General features: G+C 36.7%; 1 protein-coding gene across 1 annotated transcript in view; it reads right to left on the bottom strand.

The window, feature by feature from the left end:
• Positions 1-715: 715 nt before the first annotated feature.
• LOC119877081 (aldo-keto reductase family 1 member D1-like) overlaps positions 716-14128 on the bottom strand; it is a 93157-nt gene continuing 79744 nt past the window's right edge. The window contains 6 exon segments of the mRNA XM_038559249.1: positions 716-923; positions 1830-1939; positions 8577-8614; positions 8617-8664; positions 8667-8697; positions 13353-13430. Of these exon segments, the coding sequence (XP_038415177.1) occupies positions 731-923; positions 1830-1939; positions 8577-8614; positions 8617-8664; positions 8667-8697; positions 13353-13430 (498 nt within the window). The 3' untranslated portion in view covers positions 716-730.

Raw genomic sequence — 14128 nt, 5'->3', positions numbered from 1 at the left:
CTGATTATTTTCCTAACTGAGGGGATAAATCTGGTCTTAGTTTTATCAACTTTTTGAGATTATTAAACTTATTAAACTACTTATTTTATTTAGTAAAAACTTATTAAACTACTGAGATTATTAAATTTATAAACTACTTATTGAAACAAAAACAACTTACCTTTTGAGATTATTAACTGATGAGTCACTAATTAATTTTGCATGATATTTTTCTATGGCTGTATTTACCTAGCAGTTTAGTCTTGAGTAGTAGTAAACTAATCATGCCTTTGTCTAGCGGCCTCTTCTCACCTGTAAGTTATGAGGCTGATTCCAAATTATTTATAGAGGAGATAAAGGCAATTAGCATTCATGAAGTCAAATGATCCTCTTCAATAATGTCCAAATTTGTCCCCAGCAAATAAAAAAAGAATATGGAAAGTTTCCTATTATGAACTTCAAATTTTATACCTTCTATTTCTGCCATGCTGGTGAAGTGAGTAGGCAGTGCCAAGAGTTAATAGGTTAAGGAAACGGAAGAAAATAAGGGAGCTAGGTAAAGTACAAGCAGTAAAGCAATCCCCAAAGTGCTGGGAACTGTCTCAAATTCACCTAAAGTTAAATTCAGATATAAAGAATGTGGGTTGGAGAGCAGGTGTACAATAAAATATGAAGGCATTACAAGTTTCTTATTAATCTGAACAGAAAATTCGCCAAAAAATAAACAAACAAAACAAAACAACTCTACTTTCTACATTTCCAGAAGCAGATCTCGTACTTGAAAGTTTTCCTTGATCCTTTCAGGGTTAAAGCTTTTAGGAATAACAACTACTCCTCTCTGGATGTTGAAACGCAAAACGATTTGAGCTGCTGTCTTCTTGTACTTTTTCCCCAGTGCATTAAGAAGTTCATCCTTTAGCAAAGGTGGGGAAGATATATTCACCCTTTAAAAAAAAAAATCAAAACCTGCATCATATTTAGCTCAAGTAATGAGAACAGATGGTTAGTCAATCACCTCCCTCCTCTGACTCCCTATCCCCCTGGCCACCTACCACTTCAGGTCACCTGTAACCAATTTCTCAGAGAGCAGAGCACTCAGTGAAGAGTTGCTTTTAACATGAAAAGATCAAGAGAGACAAATTTATAGAGCTGCCTCTTTTGGAGGGTAAATGGTATTTCTTTGAAGGGTCTTACAGAGAGAACTGGGTTGGAAGTAGGCATATGGGGAAGGCAGGAAGACCAAAGTGGAAGAAATAGAGGCACAACTATTAGAGTCATCTTCACGTAGAAAAATTTCTACTTAAGCCTATGGAACACATCACAGCAGAAGTGCTATATTGGAATACAGAAATCAAAAAATTCTAAAATTTCAGGATATGGTCATGGAGACTGTCAGATAATACCTAAACATTTGTGGGGGTATATCCCATGTTTCAGGCATTGTTAGGTAATTTCATACATACAGTAATAAATTCTTTTATTTTTTTTAATAAATTTTTATTTATTTATGATAGTCACACAGAGAGAGAGGCAGAGACACAGGCAGAGGGAGAAGCAGGCTCCATGCACCGGGAGCCTGACGTGGGATTCGATCCTGGGTCTTCAGGATCGTGCCCTGGGCCAAAGGCAGGCGCCAAACCGCTGCGCCACCCAGGGATCCCAAATTCTTATACCACCTTTGTGAGGAAGGTTTTATTAGCTCCAATTTGTGTATATAGAGAATGACTCAAAGACTTTGTTACTTTCTTAAAATCACAGAGCCATATAATCTTGCCAACCAAGTAATTCACATCAGTTTCATACTCTACACCAAAGGAAACACTGCTGAAGAGATATACAGCATTGCTTACCAGGTTGGATTCCTAGAAGTCCCCAAAGGGCTGTATGCAATAATGACAATATCACGTTGTTGACAAAATTTCAAGAGTTTTGGCTGGGTGAAATACGGATGGCACTCAACCTACATGGTTGCATTAGAGAGCAGAGCACAAAATTAAAGCCTTGGAGGAATGCAGTTTTACACAGTTTTTAAAAATTTCTTCAATAAAACCCATTTAAAAGTATTATGGATAATGAGGCAAATGCTAAATATTATTCCTAACAAGGAAGTTGGCATTGTTTATTGGTGAGATTAATTAAAACATGGTTAGTGAGGTCACCATCTGTAGAATAATCCTAAAATCAGTGGGGAGCAAATTCAGTTTTGTCAAGTTAGCATAGTTTAAAATTTTGAAGGAACCGACCTAACTATCTAGTCACCATTCTAGCAAATGCATTTTTTTTTTCAAATACAATTTTCTGTAACAAAAAAGCAGTCTCAAGGTTCAGATTACAGCCTAGTAAGTAGAAGTGACATGTTGCAAAAGCCCTCTCTCTGTAGCTATCAGGCATCTAAGAATATTTTCACAAGGGGTAGAGCATGTATAAAATGAAATTTAAAGATGAATTTTGTCATCTTGGCCAAGAGTTCTTTACACTATCCAGTGCAGGCCTGCATTCATCTTCAGTATCTTACTGGCAAGATTCCTGCATTAAAAAGTGCTTGTGTCATGAAGTTCTTCTCAACATGTCTTCTTAACCGCTATGGTAATATTTGACCTATGCTTTTCTTTCCTTTTTGGATTAAAATCAACCAACGCTGAATTAAAATACTTGAAGTATATACTTATCTTGATTGTCTGGAATAGTATTTGGTGAGTTTTATTTCTAGAAGGCACAAGGAGATGCTACTGATGAAGTGGCAAAGGTAAACTGGGCCTCTTTGTAGTGGGTCTTCTTTCTTCTTTCTGTTCTCTAATTTGATACACTTTTTTTTTTTTCCTGACATAATCTTGTTCCTTTATCCTAAGAAACACTTGTGGGCTTTCCACCCCTTGGAACATTTCTTAAATAATTCTAGAAAGTAACACAGACTAAAAAAAGGCAGGAATCACACTCTTTAGTGTTTTCTTCCTTTATCTCTCTGACTTCCGACATCACTCTACTTTTTCATTTTCAATCTTGTCTATTATTGGTAGACCAGTCTCTACAAGACATGTGTTTTATCACATCACTCCACTGCTTAGAAACTAAGTATGAATTCCTTAATTTAATGCCCGCCTGCTCATTCCAAATACAAAATTTAAGGACTCCTTTCTAATCAGACTGGTGTGCTGTTGCATGTCTCTGGCCTTATTAAATATGTAGAAGTATGTAGGTATACAACCCTATGTATATGTGTATGTGTGTGTTCATAAACGCATTGAACGTTTTATAATCTACTCTTTGAAAAAGGACTTCATATGGCTTATGGCAACATGTGTGCATAATAAGGCTATCACAATTAGAAATAGAACAAATAGATATGTGCATATTGAATCTACGACTGAACAATCTGTGAACTGAAATCTGGGAGATTAGAGAGAGTTGCATTGGGCAAGATACTAGAAACATCTGCTCATGGGATCCCTGGGTGGCGCAGTGGTTTGGCTCCTGCCTTTGGCCCAGGGTGTGATCCTGGAGATCCGGGATCGAATCCCACGTCGGGCTCTCTGCCTCTCTCTCTCTCTGTGACTATCATAAATAAATAAAAATGTAAAAAAAAGAAACATCTGCTCAATGAGAACTTTTGAGTTAACATAAAAACTCAAATAACAGCATAACAATATAATATAAATCTTTGCATAGAGAGTTGTTAGGTAAAAATCCTAGGGCATATCACTAAAGAGACACCCAGTGAGGGAAATTCTGGGGGTGGGAGTAGATAAGTTAATAAGATCCAAGTGCATACGAACTCACAGAGAACCATATTCCTTCTTTTCAGAGTATTTATCTAAGTTTCTAATTACCAATAACTTTTGTGATTGATTCATATCTGCTCCCCACTAGGCGGCTAGTGCCTAAGAGGAAGGGCTGTATCTGTCGTTGGTTTCTTATGCATGCCTAAAGCATAGCAAAGTGCCTGGCATAAGGCAGGTGCTCAGTGACTGTTGAATGAAAACAGTAACAATACAGAGAGGAGCAAGCCAGCATCTTAGGAAGGAGCTTCATCAGGGCTGCAGCTTGGTGGGGTCATTTCAGGCCAGTGGATGATCCTTGTTTGGTATGCTGGCACTGGATGCTCAGTTTCAGGTAGAGGGTAGTGATAGTTTCTGTTGTCACTTGATGTCATCATTGCCCTGAACTAGCTCATTTCCAAGGTGAAGCATATCTAAGCACACTTGCTTCCGTCTTTCTTAGGGACTGGTTATAGCCCTTTGTGGATGGGCTAGTGGAGATTCAGTCTTTACTTTTTCTTGTTTATTCTGTAAAATTGAGGTCACTTTTCAGTGTCTTGACATGTCTGGGGCTTTTACAACACTATTTGATAGTGCAGAACTTCAGATATCAAGAATCTCACAAGGTGAAGTTAAGCTGACTCTTACGACAGGTGAGTTCTTTGACTTGATTTTTTTTTTTTTGACTTGACTTTCTTAAAGATGGTGGTGCCAGAAAGTGGACTATTAATTTGCATTACTATTTTCCCCTTTATAGCTTACTTTCTGTAAATTGGAACTGCTGATAATGAATGATGGTTATGACCTGTTCCTCCTACCCTTCTCTCTTAGACCCTGCGAAGGAAGACAGTAACCTCATTCTGTGTCTTTCTTAGAAGTGTGTTGAATTTTCATTTAAGTTACTCAAAAATATATATATAGATTTCGAAGTCAGGACACCTGTGATTTAGGCATAGTGAATAGGGTTAGGAAAAACTGAAGAATTTGGAGATCTTGCCTTTCTCCCCACCTCTGTCCCTTCATTTGTTACTAGAGTTAGGTATGTGAGATTAAATGGCCTGAGGTAGAGCCACAGTCTCCTTTGAATTAGGCTGGGAAAACACTGCATGACAAATGACCCAGTAGGAAGGCTTTCAAGAGATTAAGTGAGGGATGGAGCCTGGAGACACCTTTGTGTAGACAGGCATCAGAGGTAGTACTAAGGAATGCTCAGGCTCTGAGAATGAGTACAGAGTGAGATAATATTCTTTGTGCCTTTGTTCATAAAGTCTTTGAAGAAATATAAACATTTTGCAAATTATGCTTTTGATTTATTCTAATGGGAAAATTAGTTTTTAAGTATGTGAATTATGAATTACACAAGGTCTTCAGGTATGTATCCCTTATATATAAGTTGTGACCACCCTGTATAATGCCCACAATATGTCATCATGTTCCTGGGCTGAAAGCTGTTTGAACTAAACGTGTGTTTCTGGAGTGTAGGTGGTCATACCCCAGGCATAGGGTAATGGCAGGTGGCCAGTAGACCTGCACTTTGATCTGTACCATCTCGAGTGTTGATATACTCTGCTTTCCATATCATGAAGCAAACGAACAAGCCTGGGATATGATCTTCCCACATGTCTTGTTTCCTTTGCAGGGTACATTTGTGAAGCTGTTCATGATTCTTGTGCCAACATATCAGGGTATTTCTTCCTTGGCATGAGAAGACACACTGTCAAATTCTTACTCCATTTTTCCTTCTGAGGTCAAAAAGCATCATCTTTCTTTGTACATTTGTAAGAAAAAGTGTGTCATTTTGGCCTTTTATAACAAAATATTGTCCTTGGGGGTGCAGGAGGGAGATGAGCTGGTGAGAGGAGGAATAAAGGGAGAGATTTAGATCAATTAGGAGTCAAGTCTCTGCTCCTCAGAGCATATGGTATAGTGTTGGCTTAGGTGTTAATTAGGAAGTGATCTTTCTAAATATAGCAACACTTCTGTTTTAGCTGTGGGCTATTGTCATGATAGGTAATAATTCATTCTTTCTGTTATGAACTCAAAGAAGACTGTTTTGAGTTACTAAATATGATGAATCAAGCAAACAAGTCAACCATAACTCCAATACATGAATCTTTACCCTAAGGGCATTTTAAAATGTAGCCTCTTAGTGTTTTATGAAGTAGAGTGAAGAGAGTATCATTATCCCCATTTAACAATATTTTGTTGTGATTATAAAAATAACATATGCTCCTTATAGAAAATTTGGAAAATACAGAAAAGCATAAAGAAGAAAACAGAATTCACCTGTAAAATTCACAGGCAGAGTTAACCACAGTTAGTATTTTGATATATTTCTTTCCAATATTTTTCCTATGCATGTTTTTATTTTTATTTTATCTTTATTTATTTTATTTTTTTAAAGATTTATTTATTTATTCAGAGAGAGAGAGAGAGAGACAGAACACAGTTAGAGGGAGAAGCAGGCTCCATGCAGGAAGCCCGACGTGGGACTCGATCCTGGGTCTCCAGGATCACACCCCGAGCTGCAGGCAGCGCTAAACCGCAGTGCCACTGGGGCTGTCCCCTATGCATGTTTTTTTTTTTTTAATAAATTAATTTTTTATTGGTGTTCAATTTACCAACATACAGAATAACACCCAGTGCTCATCCTGTCAAGTGCCCCCCTCAGTGCCCGTCACCCATTCACCCCCACCCCCGCCCTCCTCCCCTTCCACCACCCCTAGTTCGTTTTCTCAGTTAGGAGTCTTTTTCTTCTCCCTTCCCTTATATTCCCTTTCACTGTTATTTATATTCCCCAAATGAATGAGACCATATAATGTTTGTCCTTCTCTGATTGACTTACTTCACTCAGCATAATACCCTCCAGGTCCATCCACGTTGAAGCAAATGGTGGTATTTGTCATTTCTAATGGCTGAGGAATATTCCATTGTATACATAAACCACATCTTCTTTATCCATTCATCTTTCAATGGACACCGAGGCTCCTTCCACAGTTTGGCTATTGTGGACATTGCTGCTAGAAACATCGGGGTGCAGGTGTCCTGGTGGTTTCCTTGCATCAGAATCTTTGGGGTAAATCCCCAACAGTCCTATGCATGTTTTTAACTAATGTATTCACATCAATACTCTATTACATTTTGTATCCTGGTTTTTCCCTTTAATATTATGGCCACTGCTCTTTTGCTCAAAAATGATTCAAAAACCTCTTTTATTAAGATTTTATATTATATGAGATTTATAATTTATTTAAATATCCTCCTACTTTTTCATATTTGTGTTGTTTCCTTTTTTTTTTCCCTCTTGTGCCTTATAAACAGTGCTGTGACAAACACACTTGAAAGCTTTCAGATTTTTTTCAAAATGATAAATTCTTTTCTTTTTTTAAAGATTTATTTATTTATTTATTTATTTATTTATTTTATTCATGAGAGACACACAGAGAGAGGCAGAGACACAGAAAGACAGAGAAGCAGACCCCCCACAGGGATCCCCACCAGGGATCATGTCCTGAGCCAAATGCAGAGGCCTCAACTGCTGAGCTACCCAGGCATTCCACAGGGATAAATTCTTAGGAATATAAGACTGTGAACATTTTTTAAGGCTCTTGACACTTATTGCCAAATTGCTTCCCAGTAAAATGAAAAAAATTTGCACTTGCTAGCAATTTATCACTTGCTTATATGGAACGTTATGTTAAAAAAACAAAGCAAAAGCCTTGCTGTTTTGACGCAATATAAAATAATACTTTAAATTTCTGTAATTATCAGTGCAGTTGAACATTTTCATATGTTTACTATGTCTTGCAATTTGTCTTGAATTTCTGTTCAAGTTCTTTTACTCACTTTTCTGTTGAGCTTTAGTGTTTTATCTTTGATTTTTTTCATTAATTTTTATTAGGCTCTTATTTCATAAGGATATGATCCCCTTTTCTATTATATTCAAAAATATAATTTTCCATTTTACTTGCTCTTTGTTTTGAATTTATTTATTTATTATTTATTTATTTATTATTTTTATTTATTTATTTATTTATTTATTTGAGAGGGAGCAAGGAAGAGCAGGGGGGAGGTAGAAGCAGACCCCCTGCTGAGCAGAGCCCAGTCCCCCACCCCCCTACCCGATCTGGGCTCTATCTCAGGATCCTGGGATCATGATCTGAGCCAAAGGCAGATGCTTATCTAACTGAGCCACCCAGGCGCCCCTGTTTCTAATATTTTTGGAGTTTAATGTTTTTATACTATATATAAATATGTCCATTTCTTTTATAATTTTCCCATGGCTTCATTTTCTATCTATAGCTCTAGAAAACTAAAATTGTTTTGTAGCACTCACAATGATTTCCTCTTTCTCCTTTAACTTCTGATCAAAGAGATACTAGGAGTAGGACATGAGGCAAAGATCTGTATTGGCTTCTACATAACTAACCATTTCCTCCACACTATCTACTGAAAAATTCAACCTCTTTGCCACTCGTTTGTGTTATTGTCTCTATATTAAGTTTTTATCATACTTGGGCCTGTTTCTAAGATATTTCTTATTTTCTATTAATTTAAACTCTGTATATCTTAATGTCTGGCAGATCTAGTTCCTCCTCATGATTTTTCTTCAAAAAATTCTTTGGATTATTTTTGCCTGGATTTGAACTTGCAAATCTTTTTTTAAGAGACATAAATTGAGAGAAGTCAAAGACTTGCTCTCATGGTCCTATGATGAGATATGTGTTAATGACCACAAGATTTCCAACTCCTACTCCAGCATTCTCCTGTTAAGTAAATATTGGGAATCTCCCTCTACTCCTCACATTCCCCTCTCCCCTCCCACCTCCTGTCAAACTGTACCTGGTTGCTGACTGGCTTATGTTTGAGTCCTGGTTGTTCAAGATGAGCTCCAGCTGCCTGCGGTTAAAATTGGAAACTCCAAGGGATTCACCAAGCCAGCATCTTTGCAAGCTTCCAAAGCCTGATGAGTAAAGGCCAAAGGGTTAAGACAAAAGCCTCAAAACAAATGAGAATGTTTACGGGGGTGACAATGAATTCTTTAAGAAGGAAAGTCCCTGGGTATGTTAACAGACATTCTGTGAAGATTTAAAAAAAGTGGGAGAGATAGGCAGGAATTCTGTATTTGAATTAGTTTGGGAAACATTGTACAGCATATCTTCCCCTTGCATTTTCACCATATATACCAGTGCATTAAAAATGATCTTATTTCTTGAAATCTGTTGAGGTTTGCTTTATAGCATGGTATCTGATCCATTTTTATAAATGTCTGGTGTGTGTGAAAAGGTATATTCTCCTTTTATTAGATACAAATTTCTCTCTCCTCTTGCTCTGTGTCTCATACACACACACACACACACACACACACACATTATATACAAAGCTGGGTCTAGCTTTTCCTGGCTTCTCAATAATTTAAAGGAATATGTTAGAAAATTTCCCACTATAGTAGAAAAAATTTATCAGTGTCTTCTTATAGTTTATTGACTTTGCTTTATATATTTTGAAGATATTTTATATGGTACCCATGTGTTTAAAATTGGTATATTTTCTTGGTAATTGACTCTTTTATCATTATGCTATTTGCACTTCTTTATATAAATTTTTTTAAAGATTTATTTATTTATTCATGAGAGACAGAGAGAGAGAGAGAGAGAGAGAGGCAGAGGGAGAAGCAGGATCCATGCAGGGAGCCCGATGTGGGACTTGATCCTGGGTCTCAACCCAGATCACAACCTCAGCCAAAGGCAGAAGCTCAACTGCTAAGCCACCCAGGCATCCCCCCTATAAATTTTAGAATCAGCTTTTCAATTTCTTTTGGTATTTTGACTGGGATTGCATTGAATCTATCAGTTTGTGGAAAATTAACATCTTAATATATTCGGTCTTTCTATCAAAGAACATGATGTATCTCTCACCTTAGAGTTTTAAAAATTGCTCTCAGTAGTGGTGCATGGCTGGCTGAATTGGTAGAGCATGTAACTCTTCATCTTGAGGTTGTGAGTTCAAGCCCACATTGGGCATAGTAGATTACTTAAAAATAAATTGCTCTTAGTAATATATTTTAGTTTTTATTGTTTAACTCTTGCACTGATTTTGTTGGATTTATCTCTAAAACAATATCATTTAAAAAGATTTAATTTCCAATTATGTGTTGCTCACATATACATTATGTATAAATACAGATCTTATTTCTCGTCCTATGGGTTATTTACATGTATGTTTTCAGTTTCCAAATATCTGATGGTTTTTCAGATATATTGTTGCTCATGACTTCAAATTTAATTCTAATTTTATCAGACAGCCTACTTGTATAAAGAATATAATTTAATGTGTTGAGATTTGTTTCATGTCTCAGTGGACTATTTTGTTAAATGTTCTATGTGTACTTGAAAAATAGCATTTTGCTATATTTTGGTGAAATATTCAATAATGTCAATTAGGTTAAGCTGGTTGATAATGTTTATTTTTAATTTTAAAAAAAGATTTATTTATTTATTTATTCATGATAGAGAGAGGCAGAGACACAGGCAGAGGGAGAAGCAGGCTCCATGCAGGGAGCCCGATGCGGGACTCGATTCTGGGACTCCAGGATCATGCCCTGGGCCAAAGGCAGGCGCTAAAACCACTGAACCACCCAGGGATCCCCGGTTGATAATGTTTAAATCTCTTCTATAGATTTTATGTCTACTTATTATCTCAATTATTGAGATAGAGGTTTTGAAATCTTTGACTATAATTGTAGATTATTCTCCTCTTCAGTTCTCTTCATTTAAGATTCATGTATTTTGGAGTTCTGTTATGAGGTGCTGTTACTAAGTTCTGTTATTAGGATAAACACACTTCTTTATCGTTGATAATACTTTTTGTTCTGAAACCTTTGCTAACATTAAAATAGCTACTCCAACTTTCTTTGGAAGGAAATAAAAGCCTAGTATATCTTTTTTCTATTCTTTTACTTTTTTTTCTTAATCTTTACTTCTAACCTATTTGTGTCTTTTTATTTAAAACGGGTTTCTCAACAATACCCACCATTTGCTTCAACGTGGATGGATGGACATGGAGGTATTATGCCTGAGTGGAAGTAAGTCAATCAGAGAAGGACAAACATTATATGTTCTCATTCATTTGGGGAATATAAATAATAGTGAAAGGGAATATAAGGGAAGGGAGAAGAAATGTGTGGGGAAATATCAGAAAGGGAGACAGAACATAAAGACTCCTAACTCTGGGGGAAATGAACTAGGGGTGGTGGAAGGGGAGGAGGGCGGGGGGGTGGGGGGTGAATGGGTGATGGGCACTGAGGGGGGCACTTGACAGGATGAGCACTGGGTGTTATTCTGTATGTTGGTAAATTGAACACCAATAAAAAATAAATTTATTATAAAAAATAAAACGGGTTTCTTATAAATAATATATACAGTGGGGTTTTGCTTTCTATCTATTCTGATAACCTCTGCCTTTTAACTGAGTTGTTTAGACCATTTACATATATGTGATTATTAATATAAGTGAGTTTATTTTATTTATTTTTTTATAAGTGAGTTTAAATCTCTCATCTTGCTCTTTGCTTTCTATTTTTCCCATCTATTCATTTTTCCTCTTCTTTTCCTGTCTTCTTGATTTATTATTGTTTCTTCCATCTTTTTTCTTTATTGGCTTGTTTGCTATACTTGGGAAGTTTTATCATTTTCTCTGTATATTTGATATTCTGAAATTTCACTGTAATGTACCTAGGTAAGGTTTTTCTTCTCTTTTCTCTTTGGTGATCCACACCTTATCTTTTTTTTTTCTTCAAATATTACCTCCTTTTCTTTTTTTCTTTCTTTTTTGTCCTGAGACTCCTATTGTATGGATGCTAGAAATTCTAATTTTATCCTTTACAACTCTTAGCCTTTCTTTCATACTTAAAACAGTTTCTTGTCCTTTTTCCTTCTTCACTTTTGGGGGAGGATAGTTTCCTCATTCTGATCTTTCAATCTGATAATTTTTTCTTTGTTTATATCCATTCTATTTTTAATCCCATTTATTGCATTGTTTTACACTTTACTAAGTATTATTTTCACTTTTTTAAAAAAAAGTATATTCTTGTTCTTGTTTCATATTGCTAGCATCTTTTCTTATCTCCTTTGTTATATTAATTGGCTAAAAAAGCTAAAAGTTCTTGGTCATCTGTTTATGTTTGGATCTCTAATTGAGATGTGCGGGTTCTTTATAAAATAAATGCCTTGTAATTGGGAGTTTTAACACATTTTTTTCTGAGGATACTGTCCTTTGGAAGGGAACACGTGACTCCAAAACCTAGTCGTCTACAATGAGGTCAGGAATGAGTTGTATGGTCTCTTGGGTGGAGATCCCCAGGCATCAGAAAACCCAATCAATGGCTTCTCACCCCTCAAAATAACTCTGCAATTCAGATAATCATCTATTACCTACGGAGGGTGGAGGGGAAGTCCATTAGAAAGAGGTACATGTTAGGGGCGCCTGGGTGGCACAGTCAGTTGAACTTCTGCCTTTGGCTCAGGTCATGATCCCGGGGTCCTGGGATCAAGCCCCATGTTGGGCTCCCAGCTCACTTGGGGAGCCTGCTTTCTCCCTCTCCCCCCCTTGTTTGTGCTGGTGTGCTCTCCTTGCTCTCTCTGTCTCTCTCTCAAATGAATAAATAAAATCTTTAAAAAGAAAGAAGGAAAGAAAGAAAGAAAGAAAGAAAGAAAGAAAGAAAGAAAGAAAGAAAGAAAGAAAGAAAGAAAGAAAGAGGTACTTGTTAGAGTGTAATTTCCCAGCCTTTGGAGTTTTGAATGGGAGAAGGAGGGAAATGGTGGCCAGAGGTCAGATAGTAACTTATGTTTTTTCTCAGTCTCTCACAAGTGTGGGATTTCAGTGCTATTCTTATTTGATTCCTGAAGACATCTGAACATGAGTCTTAAGTTTCTATATGTGTGGAGCAGATAATATTTGTTCCAAGGCTACAGGAGGAGAGAAGGAAGAGCAAAAAGAACTCTAAGGTCCCTTTCCTATGTTATCCTCTTGCAGCTTGTTGGGTTGCCTTCTACTCTAGGTAAAAGCTGCCATATTACCTCATAAACAAACCAGTTGAAAGATCTGCACCCCTCACCCCCAACATGAATCCATATAGGTTTCCTTAATTACTTTCCCCAGTTTTCCTACTCTTATGATTTTGGGGAAGGAGCCATCAGCTTGTTCAGAACTGGAACCAGAATTATTTTTCAGTTTTCATGTATCACTTTACGTTTGTTTCTTTTAAACATCATATTATTGATTTTCATAAATTCAATTTGAGAAATTTCAAAAATTTGTGATTTTATCTCATTGATATAGTCCTATTTATGGTTACATTAGAACTTATTTCCTTTACTTTCTTTTTCCTTCTACACTTCTCTCTTCTTTGGCATTCTTCTTTTCCATCAAAACAAAATCAAGAATTTTTCAGTGTACAGAAATGGGGATTTTACACATCTTTGCTTATGATTAGAAATACCTGTTCCAATTATTACTATACATTAGGAGTAAAGGCTGCATCTCTCTATAAATTGAACAGAAATAATCAGATCAGTTTAAAAATGTAGTCTTCAAGAAAAGAGGCCCATTTGAACTTACCTCCCAAGTGGCACACAGATTTGACTTGTGATATAACCATTTGCCATTCTCATCTTTAGGGTAGATTTCATCTCCAGGCTATAAAAAAGAATGAGTATAACTTATTTCATTTATATCTGGGAATTAAAATTATGGCATTTGAGTTGTCATTATACCATATACCCTGGGCCTGGGAAAGCAATTCAATTTTAATTATGTATAATAAATATGGCATGTTAGTCTCATCTCACTCTGGCATTCATTTTCCTTTATTTATTGACAGATTATTATTGTTCTTTATTTTTTTAAAAAGATTTTATTTATTTATTCATGAGAGAGAGAGAGGCAGAAACACAGGCAGAGGGAGAAGCAGGCTCCATGCAGGGAGCCAAGCGTGGGACTCTTTCCCGGGTCTCCAGGATCACACCCGGGGCTGAAGGTGGCGCTAAACCACTGAGCCACCTGGGCTGCCCCCTTATTATTGTTCTTAAACCATGTTAAGATAATAATAAAAGGAATCTGTTCAACTACCCCCTCCCACCTCCCCCCAATGACACAGACAAAACTAACAGGTGTCTGCATTTGGCCCTAACTCTGTTTTTCTAGGGCATGGTGCCCTACATTCTTGAGAAATAAACTTCAACCACAAAATATATTCTTCTCTAGCCTGACCACGATCCACATCTCAGACAACCCCTGGACAGAGCCAATATACCTGCCATTTCTTGCTCTACCTGGCTAAGAGTTCATCCCCTCTCTACACACCAATTCCCGCATGGGTACAGCTACAATCCTCT

This window comes from Canis lupus, chromosome 16 (assembly GCF_011100685.1).
Source record: "Canis lupus familiaris isolate Mischka breed German Shepherd chromosome 16, alternate assembly UU_Cfam_GSD_1.0, whole genome shotgun sequence".
Classification (NCBI taxonomy): Eukaryota; Metazoa; Chordata; class Mammalia; order Carnivora; family Canidae; genus Canis; species Canis lupus.
Note: the sequence above shows the minus strand (reverse complement) of the source record. Positions and strands in the feature narration are given on the sequence as shown.